Genomic DNA, 12,026 nt, shown 5'->3' on the forward strand with positions numbered 1-12,026 from the left:
AATGTCTCAAAATACATTTCATACATTTAAAGTATTTTATGTACACATGAGTTATTGTCCTTCAGTGTGCTTTTGTTTTATATTCATTTCATGAATCTTTTTTCTGTTCTTTGATTTGCAGCATTGATGTCGTCTTCACATTTGAGGATTGTTCTCTTGAGTTGACAATCCAAGAAGAAATCAGGTGAAGAAAAAGTGAACTGTTTTTTCTGTTCATCAAATATCTGTTTCTCATGATAACCAGACAAAGTTATGTGATGATTATATTTTGGATAACCAGTTATATCATCACCTTGTTCAATAACCATAATAGCATAATCTAGCAGTACATGTGTATGAATAAGCCTTTTCCTGTCATAGTTTGTTCTGCACAATCTAATACCTTCAGATTATAATTATGGTAGTAATAATGCAGATAAATTGTTAACTCAAAAAAGATCAAACAATAAAGTACCACACTATCAGCTAATGATGGAGATGATGACTGATGCCCAAAAGACCATTAATTAATCATCATTTTTTAAAAATAACAAAAGTTATTCAAAATAATGACTTGTTGGTTTATAGACACAACAACATTGATGCTAATTCTGTTTTTTGTTTTTTTAATAGTATCTGGATATCTTCACCATCTTTGGAGTCGCTCACTCTCACCTTTCAATGCCGAGAGCCAATCAACATTGAGTGGGCCAAACTTATACAGATAATTCATCAAGCAGATTCAGATGCGTTAAAGTCAGTTCTTGATTCTTTCTCTAAACTGAAAAAGATGGAAATTGAACTGGACTGTCTAAGTGAGATGTGGACTCATTGGATCCTCCAAATCATCCAGAACTGCTCCAGTCTAACAGAACTCAAGTAAGAAAAACATGTGAAATCATCTTCTGTCTTGTTCCTGTATGTATGAATGTGTCTGTTGTTAGGAACTGTGTAGCACATATTTAAACTAATAATACATCCAAAAATGAAAAATCTGTCATTTATTTTGCTCATGTTGTGCCAAACCTGTATGACTTTCTTTCTTCTGAGGAACACAAAATAACTTATTTTAAAGAATGATGATGTCCCAAACAGTTTTGGATCCCTTTGACTTCCATTGTATGGACAGAAAATACAATGGAATTAAATGGGAATGAAACTGTTTTCTTACCAACCTTATTAGGGGTTCAAGCTCATATCACTGAAACACTATTGTAATTGTTACATTTTCCAAGGATCATCATTTCCTGTAAAATTGATCAGGCAGACTAGAGACTTGTAGAGACTTGACTAGAGACTTGTAGAGACTTGAAACTTTGAGGGCTGGTAGTACTCACACCATCTACAACGTCAGCAAGGCTCGACCCTGATCATCCTGATGGGGGCGCTACAGCAGTGAAAAGTATGAAATCACAAATAACTCCTAAACTGTTAGGCGTAGACAAAATTTATGAATGACATATTTTCACCAAACACAGCACACCTATATAAGAACTTATATGGGGGGTGCCTTTGCATTTTTCACGTGCGTAAATCACCAAGGGTCAAGCAATTTTTCGCACAAACCCACCACATTCGTACCACATGGTAGAACTCAAACTCGAATCGTTTGTTAAAGATTATTTAAAAAATTTTTTTGCCAAACTAGTCCTAGGTTTTTGGCTCAACCTCCATAAAACCACTGCCGCAAAATTCTCGGGACTCTCTAGGTCAATAGTTATCAAAAAATGTTGAACTTTGGCCTTTGATTAGCTTTAGCAGGGTCGTTTGAGAAACAGGCATGGCCAAGTCTACCCAAAAAACTGTGTTCCCAAAACCAGTGGTTAATCAGTGATACATATTTTATACATTTTATTAATGTCATTACATTTTTTTATTATTTGTTATTGCAAGTTAACTTGATTATTTAGTCTGTACACTCATCTTCTGGATTTGATTTTAAAGGTTGTCCTTAAAAGTTTCATCAGACTCTGATCTTGATGAACTGATAAACGGTCTCACAAGAGGACAGACCCTGAGATCAATGCGGTAATGTCTTAAAATACATTTTATACATTTAATGTATTTTATGTACACATGGGTTATCATCCTTCAGTGTGCTTTTGTTTTATGTTCAGTTCATTAATCTTTTTTCTGTTCTTTGATTTGCAGCATTGATGTCGTCTTCACATTTGAGGATTGTTCTCTTGAGTTGACAATCCATGAAGAAATCAGGTGAAGAAAAAATGAATTGAAAGTTATTCAAAACAATGACTTGTTGGTTTATAGACAACATTGATGCCAATTCTGATTTATTTATTTTTTTATTATAGTATCTGCATAGGAACTTCAGCATCTTTGGAGTCGCTCACTCTCACCTTTCAGTGCCGAGAGCCAATCAACATTGAGTGGACCAAACTTACTCAGATAATTCACCAAGAAGATTCAGCTGCATTAATGAAAGTTCTCTGTTCTTTCTCTGAACTGAAAAAGATGAAAATGAACCTGGACTGTCTAAGTAAGATGTGGACTCATTGGATCCTCCAAATCATCCAGAACTGCTCCAGTCTAACAGAACTCGAGTAAGAAAAACATGTGAAATCATCTTCTGTCTTGTTCCTGTATTAATGTGTCTGTTGTTAGGAACTGTGTAGCACATATTTAAACTGATAATCCATCCATGAAAAATTTATTTTACTCACCCTCATGTTATGACTTACTTTCTTCTGAGGAACTCAAAATAACTGTTGATGTCCCAAACAGTTTTGGAAAATACAATGGAATTCAATGGGAATGAAACTGTTTTCTTACCAACCTTATTAGGTGTTCAAACGTGAAGCACTGAAACACTATTGTAATTGTTACATTTTCCAAGGATCATCATTCTCCCCTAAACGTGTTTGGGCTGGTAGTGCTCACACCGTCTACAACACCATCAAGGTTCGTCCGATCCACCTGACTTCAAAAGTAGGAAATGGCTCATAACTGCTGAACCGTTAGGCCTAGACTCAAAGTGTCTTATATCGTTGGAATCCCTGCCTCAATTTTCAGGTGTTTTGGATTTTTAAAACAAACAACTTTTGTGAACTAGTCCTAGGTTTTTGACCTGATTGGAACCAATCAAGTGCAGTGAGATTCTCCGGAGTCTGATTGTCAATAGTTATCAAAAAAAAAGAGAGATGAAATTCTGATTCACGGTCCCTAAGGGGCTAAAATGGCTTTTAAAAAACATGAAAACTGCTATAACCACTTCACGATTAGTCCAATCGTCAAGTAAAACTGAAACGAAAAACGAGAACTCCGCTTTATTGTGTGAGCACATGATTCTAAAGAAGCATGAATACATTTAGGGAGATCGGTAAGAAGAAGTACTTAAAGGTGCCCTCGAATGAAAAATTGAATTTATCTTGGCATTGTTAAATAACAAGAGTTCAGTACATGGAAATGACATACAGTGAGTCTCAAACTCCATTGTTTCCTCCTTTTTATATAAATCTCATTTGTTTAAAAGATCTCCGAAGAACAGGCGAATCTCAACATAACACCGACTGTTACGTAACAGTCGGGGTGTACGCCCCCAATTTTTGCATATGCCAGCCCACATTTCCAATATTATAAAAGGCATTAGACAAGGGCAGCCAGTATTAACGTCTGGATGTGCACAGCTGAATCATCAGACTAGGTAAGCAAGCAAGAACAATAGCGAAAAATGGCAGAAGGAGCGATAATAACTGACATGATCCATGATATCATGATATTTTTACTGATATTTGTAAACTGTCTTTCTAAATGTTTCGTTAGCATGTTGCTAATGTACTGTTAAATGTGGTTAAAGTTACCATCGGTTATTACTGTATTCACGGAGACAAGAGCCGTCGCTATTTTCATTTTTAAACACTTGCAGTCTGTATAATTCATAAACACAACTTTATTCTTTATAAATCTCTCCAACAGTGTAGCATTAGCCGTTAGCCACGGATCAGCATCAAACTCATTCAAAATCAAAAGTAAACAATATAACAGTATACAATACTCACATAATCCAACACATGCATGCCGCATGCACGACGAACACTTTGTAAAGATCCATTTTGAGGGTTATATTAGCTGTGTAAACTTTGTTTGGGGACTGTTTAAGGCAAGCGCACGCTCTGTGGGCGTGGACCACGGGATTTAAAGGGGCCGCAGCATAAAATCGGCGTGTTTATAATGATGCCCCAAAATAGGCAGTTAAAAAAATTAATAAAAAAAAATCTATGGGGTATTTTGATCTGAGCCTTCACAGACACATTCAGGGGACACCTTAGACTTATATTACATCTTTTAAAAACATAATCTAGGGCACCTTTAAAGGTCTTAAACGCCTGAACCCGATAACTGCTGCTCGCAGCTATATTTCAAATGATCTTTGTGTTCTGCAGAAGAAAGTCATACAGGTTTGGAGTGACATGACCCTCATTTAAATCATTATAGAATTGTTCAAATGAATGTGTGAAAACAAAGTATAAAGTATAGAATTATAAGTCCCTGAAATCTAAATAATTTAATCTGTATAATGTGTATCCATGTCTAGGGTATATGCTGACTTTTTACTGGAGAAAGGAATCCAGATCTTGCAGAGGTCAGACACAAGACCAGCCTGTAGTGTGACATTTCACGGGTTTGTATTGGTTCTTCATACATTTTGCATCAGTAAATATCTTATCAATGCAATTTCATGGAGACTAGAATTTTCATGTTTTAAAAACAAAAACACCATAAAAGAATGACTTGTGCAGCATATTTCATGTCTTCTGAAGTCACATAATACCTTTCTGTGAGGAACAAACCAAAAGTTTGAGAATTGTCATTCATAAATGTATTTTTCTTTACATCCTCCATAGATCTCATAGTTCATTAGCAGTCAATAACAAGTTAAATGTTGGTCTGTTTCTCACACAAATCATTGTTATAAGACTCTGTAGTGATGCTGTGCTTTGTGCTTTCTGATGAAGGTCCACATGCAATTATCAGTCTCAAAAACGCATACGCGATGAGGACTTTCATCTTAGCTGCAACCAGATGGTGAAGATTCATCTGAGTTCCTCTGGCTTTTCTATGGAGACTTTGTGAAAGTAAGTTAGAACTAAGATTAACACAAATGTAATATGAACTGTAATATGACACTAACCAGTGATTTTTTAATGATTTATACAATTCCACTTGAATATTGTATATTATCTGTACAAGCTTTCAGGGCAACAGCATATGATCATAGTGTGCAGTGTGGATGTAACCTACTGCTCAGCTTTGTGTATTTATTTCTACATGTTTTATTGTTTTATCTCTTGTCTCTCTCCATTTCTAAGGCCCTGGTTTCAAGACTAATGGTGCAGCTTGATAACTAGGAGAAAACTGCCAAAGCAGCATCTTTAACTAGAGCTGAGGATGGGAATAAAGACATCAACCAAGAATATCTAAAATCATTTAGGTGTGTTGTAATAGTAATGGTCATCTATCAATTTATTTGTATATTGCGTTTCACAATACATAGTGTGGCGATGACACTGTTTATTCTCTGTTATAAATGTTTTACTTGATTCACCTTCACGCCTCTTCACAGCGTGCAGGGAGTAAAGAAGAAGTGAGTTGGAGTTAGTCAAGCTTCTTTCTGCGTTTTGTTATTTTTGGGGAAAGTTAAGACACCTCCTGATACCCACATTCAGGAAAAAAAAAACTCAGCCCATTGGGTGCTTAACATATCAAGCATTTGAGATTTGCTTTATAGTGTGACCATATGAGAGTATTCTATGTATGCATGCCGAAAAAAATTGTGTATAGTATATGAGGTTTTAATTTATGCGATGACATGGAGACATATAAGTGATATGTATTTATGAAAGGGTTTAAGATTTTGGTCACCCACCCCTAGTTTAACGAAAGGCATTTTACAAAATTTCTCTAGTCCTCTAGTGTGCAAGCCAAAGGTGACTGTGAGAAGGAATGAACAAGTCCATTTGTTGTTGGATAATGAATAAAAACTTGGAAGAATACAGGCTACACCAAGAGACTTCACTGTTGGTGTCTTTTAGAAGAGCCGTATTAGAATCTGCAATTCATGTGTTTTGATTTCACAGTATTGAGACTAAAACACAAACTAGGAGAAGGTAGGGTATCACTTCCAGGAACAGTACACCAAAAAATGAGACAATTTTAAATTTTAATTTTGACTTTCTTCTGTGGTTTACAAACTATTTTTTAATACTCTTTCCTCTCCAGCATTTCTTTAAAAAAGTTGCTAACTACCGCCAGCATCTTTGTTAATTTGAAAAAAAAAAAAGAAAGGTTCCCAGAATATTTTGTTGTTTGAATATCTGAACATGCAATACATCCAAAAAAAAAAAAAAAAAAAAAAAAAAAAAAAAAACTTGTATTGCAGCTTCATGCATTCTTTTTATCATCACTTGAATGTGGGTAACTTTCATTAAAAAAAGCAACATTTTGAACAAAGATGAGAAAATCGTGTTGTTTCCCTCCAAAGACTACAACATGCATAAACAATACAACCAAGAGCAATAAGCAGAAATGAGTATTGTGTGTGCGTTTGTGTGTGTGTGCATGTGTGTTTTTGTGTGCATTATATCTCACCCCTTCATATCTGCATTTGTGGCTAATTTTGTGGCAGCCCCACCTCTGTCTGTGTATGTGTGTGTGTGTGTGTGAGAGAGAGTGAGCATGCCTGTTCTAAATTGCATTTGTGCTCTAGTACCAGACCTTCATTTCTGTGCTGAAATGTTCAGATTTCTGGCAGATTTATTTATTTTATTAAAAAATGAATAATAAAAAACTCTTACACCTTTTCACCTTTCCCATTCATTTTCAATGTGACAATGAGTGTGACTTTTTTAGAACAACCTAAACAAGCCCAGTGTGTGTGTGTTTAGAAAGACAATGTAACAAAAGTTCAAAGTCACTGAGATGAAGGAAACCATGTTTTTTTTAATGAGGGAAACATCAAATGGGGTCTAAACAGACCCCAAAGAGAATATGTGTCACAGACTTCGGCGAACTCTTACCACCAATCCACCGTGACCATCTCCAGCCACTTCTCCTTCACCTGCACCAGCGAACACCTCAGTCAACACCACCAGCTCTCCTTCACCGCCGTTGTACGCCAGTCCCATGGCCAAACCAGCGCTCTACTCAGGATCAGCGGAGGACTGCAGCGGATTCCTGCTGCAGTGCGAACTGGTCCTGGAGATGCAGCTGCACCTGTACCCAAGCGATACTTCCAAAATCGCCTTCCTCATCTCTCAGTTAAGCGGCAAAGCATTAAAATGGGCCGATTCCATCTGGTCACAACACGGTGCAGTCATGCAATCCTACTCTGCGTTTATTTCCCATTTCTGGGAGGTGTTCGGGAAGCCGATTACAGATTCGTCAGCTGGTGAGAAACTCTACAATCTTAAACAAGGCTCTATGTCTATTTACGATTATGCTTTGCAATTCAGGACGCTTGCTGCTGTTAGCGGATGGAACGAACAAGCTCTGATAACCACATATCGTCAAGGATTGGAACCCCGGGTACGGCTGCATCTCGCTGCATACGAGGATTCCATCGGCATCGAAGTTCATCCAGCTTTCCATCCGCTGCGCCACTCGTATGCAGGCGTGCCTCCAAGAGCACCAGGACCAGTCACTTCCCAACATGCTCCTCTGCCGGTCCGAACCCATCAGCTCCCCAGAACCAGCCAACGAACCTATGGATATAGAAAACTCTCATTTAACTCCCTCCGAGCGCCATCGTCGGCTGACCCTGAACCTGTGTTTGTATTGTGGCGCCCCCGGGCATGCGATTGCAGCGTGCCCCACACGACCTCCTCGACCCATGGTGAGTGCCATCATCCTTTCTATTCAGAAAATGAAACCACTCACCACTGTCGTCAATCTTACTGCCGCTGATATCTCCCTTACAGTGTTTGCGCTCCTCGACTCAGGGTCAGCCGGCAATTTCGTCTCCGGCGCCCTCTGCCGGCAGCTTCATCTCAAGACCTCTCCATCTCCGACGATCTACCAGATCAACTCCATAACTGGCAAGCCTCTCAGCCGTAAGCACGTGCGTACAGTGGCAGGACCTCTCAAATTGCAAGTCGGTCTTCTACACCAAGAGGAATTACATCTGCTGGTTCTGGAGGATTCCACCGCTGACGTGGTTCTGGGGTGCCCCTGGTTGGAGCAGCATAATCCTACCATCTCCTGGAAGACTGGCGAAATCCTGAAGTGGGGCGAAAACTGTTTCTCTCGGTACCTGGCTGAACTTCCTGTACCACGAACTCCACCTTCCGATCTCTCTCTTTCTTTCTTTCTCTCTCTCTCTCTCTCTGTGCAACATCCATTGAGAGCCCCGTTGAGAAATGCTCCATCGACATTCCCAAATGTTACGCCCCCTTCAGCGACGTCTTCTGCCCACAAAGGGCTTCCAAGCTGCCTCCACACCGGCCATGGGACTGTGCCATTGATCTGCTTCCGGGTGAACCAGTGCCAAAGGGTAAGATCTACCCACTATCCATCCCGGAGGAGAAGGCCATGGAGGATTACATCAAGGAGGCCCTCGCTCAAGGATACATCCGGCCGTCTACTTCCCCCTGCTGCTTCCAGCTTCTTCTTCGTGGCTAAAAAGGACGGAGACTTGTGGCCCTGTATCGACTATCGCTCACTCAACAAGATCACCGTGAAATTCAGATATCCCCTTCCTCTCGTCCCAGCGGTCCTGGAACATCTCCGTGGTGCCACTGTGTTCACGAAGTTGGACCTCCGCAGCGCGTATAACCTCATCCGGATACGTGAGGGGGACGAGTGGAAGACCGCCTTCATTACTCCTACTGGCCACTATGAGTACCTTGTGATGCCGTATGGCCTGGTCAACGCCCCCTCTGTATTCCAGGACTTCATCCATGAGATGCTCCGGGAGTTTCTCCATCGCTTTGTCCTAGTATACATCGACGACATACTCATCTACTCCCGGAGCCAGGCCGAACATCGCCGATACGTTGCGGAGGTCCTCACCCGCCTACGTCAATTCCACCTGTTCCTCAAAGCGGAAAAGTGTTCTTTCCATCAGCCTACAGTGTCATTCCTGGGATACATCATTGACCACAGTGGCATCCGGATGGACGAGAGGAAGGAATCCATCAAAGGAATCCATCAAAACCTGGCCAGAATCCTCAACCATTAAAGAATTACAACGCTTCCTTGGATTCGCAAACTTCTATCGCCGATTTTATCAAAGACTACAGCTCCATCACCCATCCTCTCACCAGTCTCCTCAGAAATAAGCTCAAGTCTCTGTCCTGGAATCCAGCCGCCACCAACGCCTTCAACCGCCTCAAGGAAGCCTTCACCACCACTCCCTTACTCGTCCACCCCGATGCAGAGCTGCCCTTCATCGTAGAGGTGGACGCCTCTACCACCAGAGTGGGAGCGGTGTTGTCACAGCAGCAGGGGATGCCCATGAGTAGACTCCACCCATGCGCCTTCTTCTCCCGTAAGCTCAGCCCGGCGGAAGTCAACTACGACATCGGTGACCGGGAACTCCTCGCTGTGAAGCTTGCTCTGGAAGAGTGGAGGCATTGGCTGGAGGGAGCCAAACATGCATTCCTGGTTCTGACAGATCACAAAAATCTAGAATATCTCCGTGCTGCCAAAAGGTTGAACCCAAGACAAGCTTGTTGGGCCATGTTCTTCTCCCGGTTTAACTACACCATCTCCTATCGACCTGGCTCAAAGAACACAAAAGCGGACGCTCTCCCCCGTCTCCATGCTCCTGAAGAGAAAACGAAAGAACCTGAGCCAATCATCCCGAGCTCGCTCATCGTAAGCCCCATCACTTGGTCAGAAGAGACCATTCCCTCCTCCAATGCCTCCACGAACCCTCCGCCGGGCTGTTCACCTGGCTTGCTTTAAATCACCCGGACATGACGCACTCCAACCATCCACTCAGCTCACACGTCACTAGGCACTGGTCACCCGGGGGTCAATGAAACCCTCTCGTTGCTGAAAGAACGCTTCTGGTGGCCAGGGATGGCAGCCGATGTCAGAAGGTACGTGCAGGGCTGTCGGGTGTGCGCCATCTCCAAAAGTCCTCGTCATCTGCCAGCTGGGAAACTCCTTCCTCTGCCCGTTCCCAACCAACCTTGGTCACACTTAGGGGTGGATTTCATAACGGATCTTCCTGCTTCTGATGGAAATACCTGCATCCTAGTCATCATAGATCGTTTCTCCAAATCCTGTCGTCTCATTCCACTAAGAGGATTACCCACTGCCATGGAAACGGCAGAAATGCTCTTCAACCACGTGTTCAGGTATTTCGGAATACCAGAGGACATTGTATCGGACAGAGGACCCCAATTCATCTCCAGAGTATGGAAAGCATTCCACTCACTCCTAGGTGTGGCCGTCAGTCTAACATCGGGGTACCATCCGCAGTCGAACGGGCAGACGGAAAGGAAGGTACAGGAGATCGGCCGCTTCCTCCGTACCTTCTGTCATGACCACCAGGACTCTTGGAACCAGTTTTTGGGTTGGGCCGAGTACGCCCAGAACCCTCTCCGGCAGTCGACTACAGGACTCACTCCATTCCAGTGCGTACTCGGCTACCAACCCCCACTGTTCCCCTGGACCAGGGAACCATCTAACGTTCCGGCAGTGGATTACTGGTTCCGAGAGGGTCTGGGACTCAGCTCACCACCAGCTGCAAAGAGCCCTGCGCAGACTCAGGATGACAGCGGACCTGCGGCGCTCCAACACCCCTGTCTTCCAGCCCGGACAGAAGGTATGGCTGTCGACACGGGACATCAGACTGCGTCTGCCCTGCAAGAAGCTGAGTCCCAGGTTCATTGGCCCATTTCCCATCGTCAAGCAGATCAACCCGGTCACATACCAACTCCAACTTCCACAAGGGTATCGTATTCACCCAACATTCCACGTCTCACTCCTCAAGCCTTATCACCCTTCTGTTCCCTCCACAGGACCTGACGTGACTCCAGCCGAACCCCCTCTTCCACTCATCCTGGAAGACGGTGCAGCATACGAGGTCTGCGAGATCTTGGACTCCCGGCGTCGTGGTGGTCAGCTGGAGTACTTGGTCAATTGGGAAGGTTACGGCCCTGAGGAACGCTCCTGGGTTCCAAGAAACGACATCCTTGATCCCAACTTCTAACTTTCCATGACAGTCACCCTGACAGACCGGCACTGCGGGGAAGAGGGCGACCACCACGGCGTCGGGGTCCTCGGACCTCAGGAGCGGGCCGTGGAGGGGGGGTACTGTCACAGACACGTCAGGTTCCAACATCCACCAATCACAGCGCACACCATCCCCAGAGTACTGATCACTGCCACCTGCACCTCATCATTGCACTCATCAACAGCACCATAAAGAGCACACACAGCACTCCATGTCCGGTCTTGTTTGCAGATACTCACGTTTATGCTTACCTCAAGGACTCCCTGCTCCATACTTACCTGTCTCCAGCGTGTCTCCTTCCCTCTGTGTGCCTCGTCTCCTGTGTGTGAGTGCTCCAGCCATCTCCAGCGATCTCCAAACTCCAGCGTGTTCACAGATATCCAATCTGAAAGGAAAAGGACAGTAACTATCTCCATTCTACTCATCCATTCATCTATTGATTCATCACTGCTTACCTGTTCACTGCTCCTTGCTCTACTGGTGTCAATAAAACTACAGTTACCAACATCTGTGTCTGACTCCTGTGTACCGTAACAATATGAAGGTTAACATTACATTTCTTTGTGTGCTACTATATTTCATTTGAAACTCGCATGTGAAAATGTCAAACTTGACAAATTCAGATGCATCTTCACTGCCTGGAAAGTACTGAAACTATCTTAGTGTTTCAAACAACATTAAAGACAGTTTATTTAAGTTCCAAATCAATGATTGTAGCACAAGAGAAAATCAAAAAGACTTTATTTTTCCTCACATGTAATTCCATTTTGACCTGTTTATTCATTTTTGGAGCATCCCTGCGTGTCAGTGTAATGACTCCAATAGGCAGTGGTTTTAGTATGGATCA

General features: G+C 42.6%; 2 protein-coding genes across 3 annotated transcripts in view; both read left to right on the forward strand.

Annotated features, from left to right (window-relative positions):
• Positions 1 to 6,143, forward strand: part of LOC125252754 (NACHT, LRR and PYD domains-containing protein 1 homolog) — a 29,788-nt gene extending 23,645 nt beyond the window's left edge. Inside the window, exons 7-14 of one of the 2 annotated variants that reach the window (XM_048166316.1) lie at positions 122 to 184; positions 613 to 858; positions 1,924 to 2,007; positions 2,131 to 2,193; positions 2,292 to 2,540; positions 4,532 to 4,618; positions 4,953 to 5,072; positions 5,307 to 6,143. In XM_048166316.1, the coding sequence (XP_048022273.1) occupies positions 122 to 184; positions 613 to 858; positions 1,924 to 2,007; positions 2,131 to 2,193; positions 2,292 to 2,540; positions 4,532 to 4,618; positions 4,953 to 5,070 (910 nt within the window). In that variant the 3' untranslated portion in view covers positions 5,071 to 5,072; positions 5,307 to 6,143. The remainder of the gene's footprint in view (positions 1 to 121; positions 185 to 612; positions 859 to 1,923; positions 2,008 to 2,130; positions 2,194 to 2,291; positions 2,541 to 4,531; positions 4,619 to 4,952; positions 5,073 to 5,306) is intronic. The other variant, XM_048166317.1, reaches the window with a different exon arrangement.
• A 140-nt stretch (positions 6,144 to 6,283) lies between these two features.
• LOC125252755 lies at positions 6,284 to 9,177 on the forward strand. The gene has a single exon (XM_048166318.1). It carries the CDS (start codon positions 7,601 to 7,603, stop codon positions 9,170 to 9,172), a length of 1,572 nt encoding a protein of 523 aa, XP_048022275.1. The 5' UTR covers positions 6,284 to 7,600; the 3' UTR covers positions 9,173 to 9,177.
• Positions 9,178 to 12,026: the final 2,849 nt, after the last annotated feature.

This window comes from Megalobrama amblycephala, linkage group LG18, assembly GCF_018812025.1.
Source record: "Megalobrama amblycephala isolate DHTTF-2021 linkage group LG18, ASM1881202v1, whole genome shotgun sequence".
NCBI classification, from domain to species: domain Eukaryota; kingdom Metazoa; phylum Chordata; class Actinopteri; order Cypriniformes; family Xenocyprididae; genus Megalobrama; species Megalobrama amblycephala.

Bases quoted from the DNA above. Each gene is read 5' to 3' on its own strand.
- LOC125252755 (XM_048166318.1), top strand. From the start codon at position 7,601: ATGCAGGCGTGCCTCCAAGAGCACCAGGACCAGTCACTTCCCAACATG.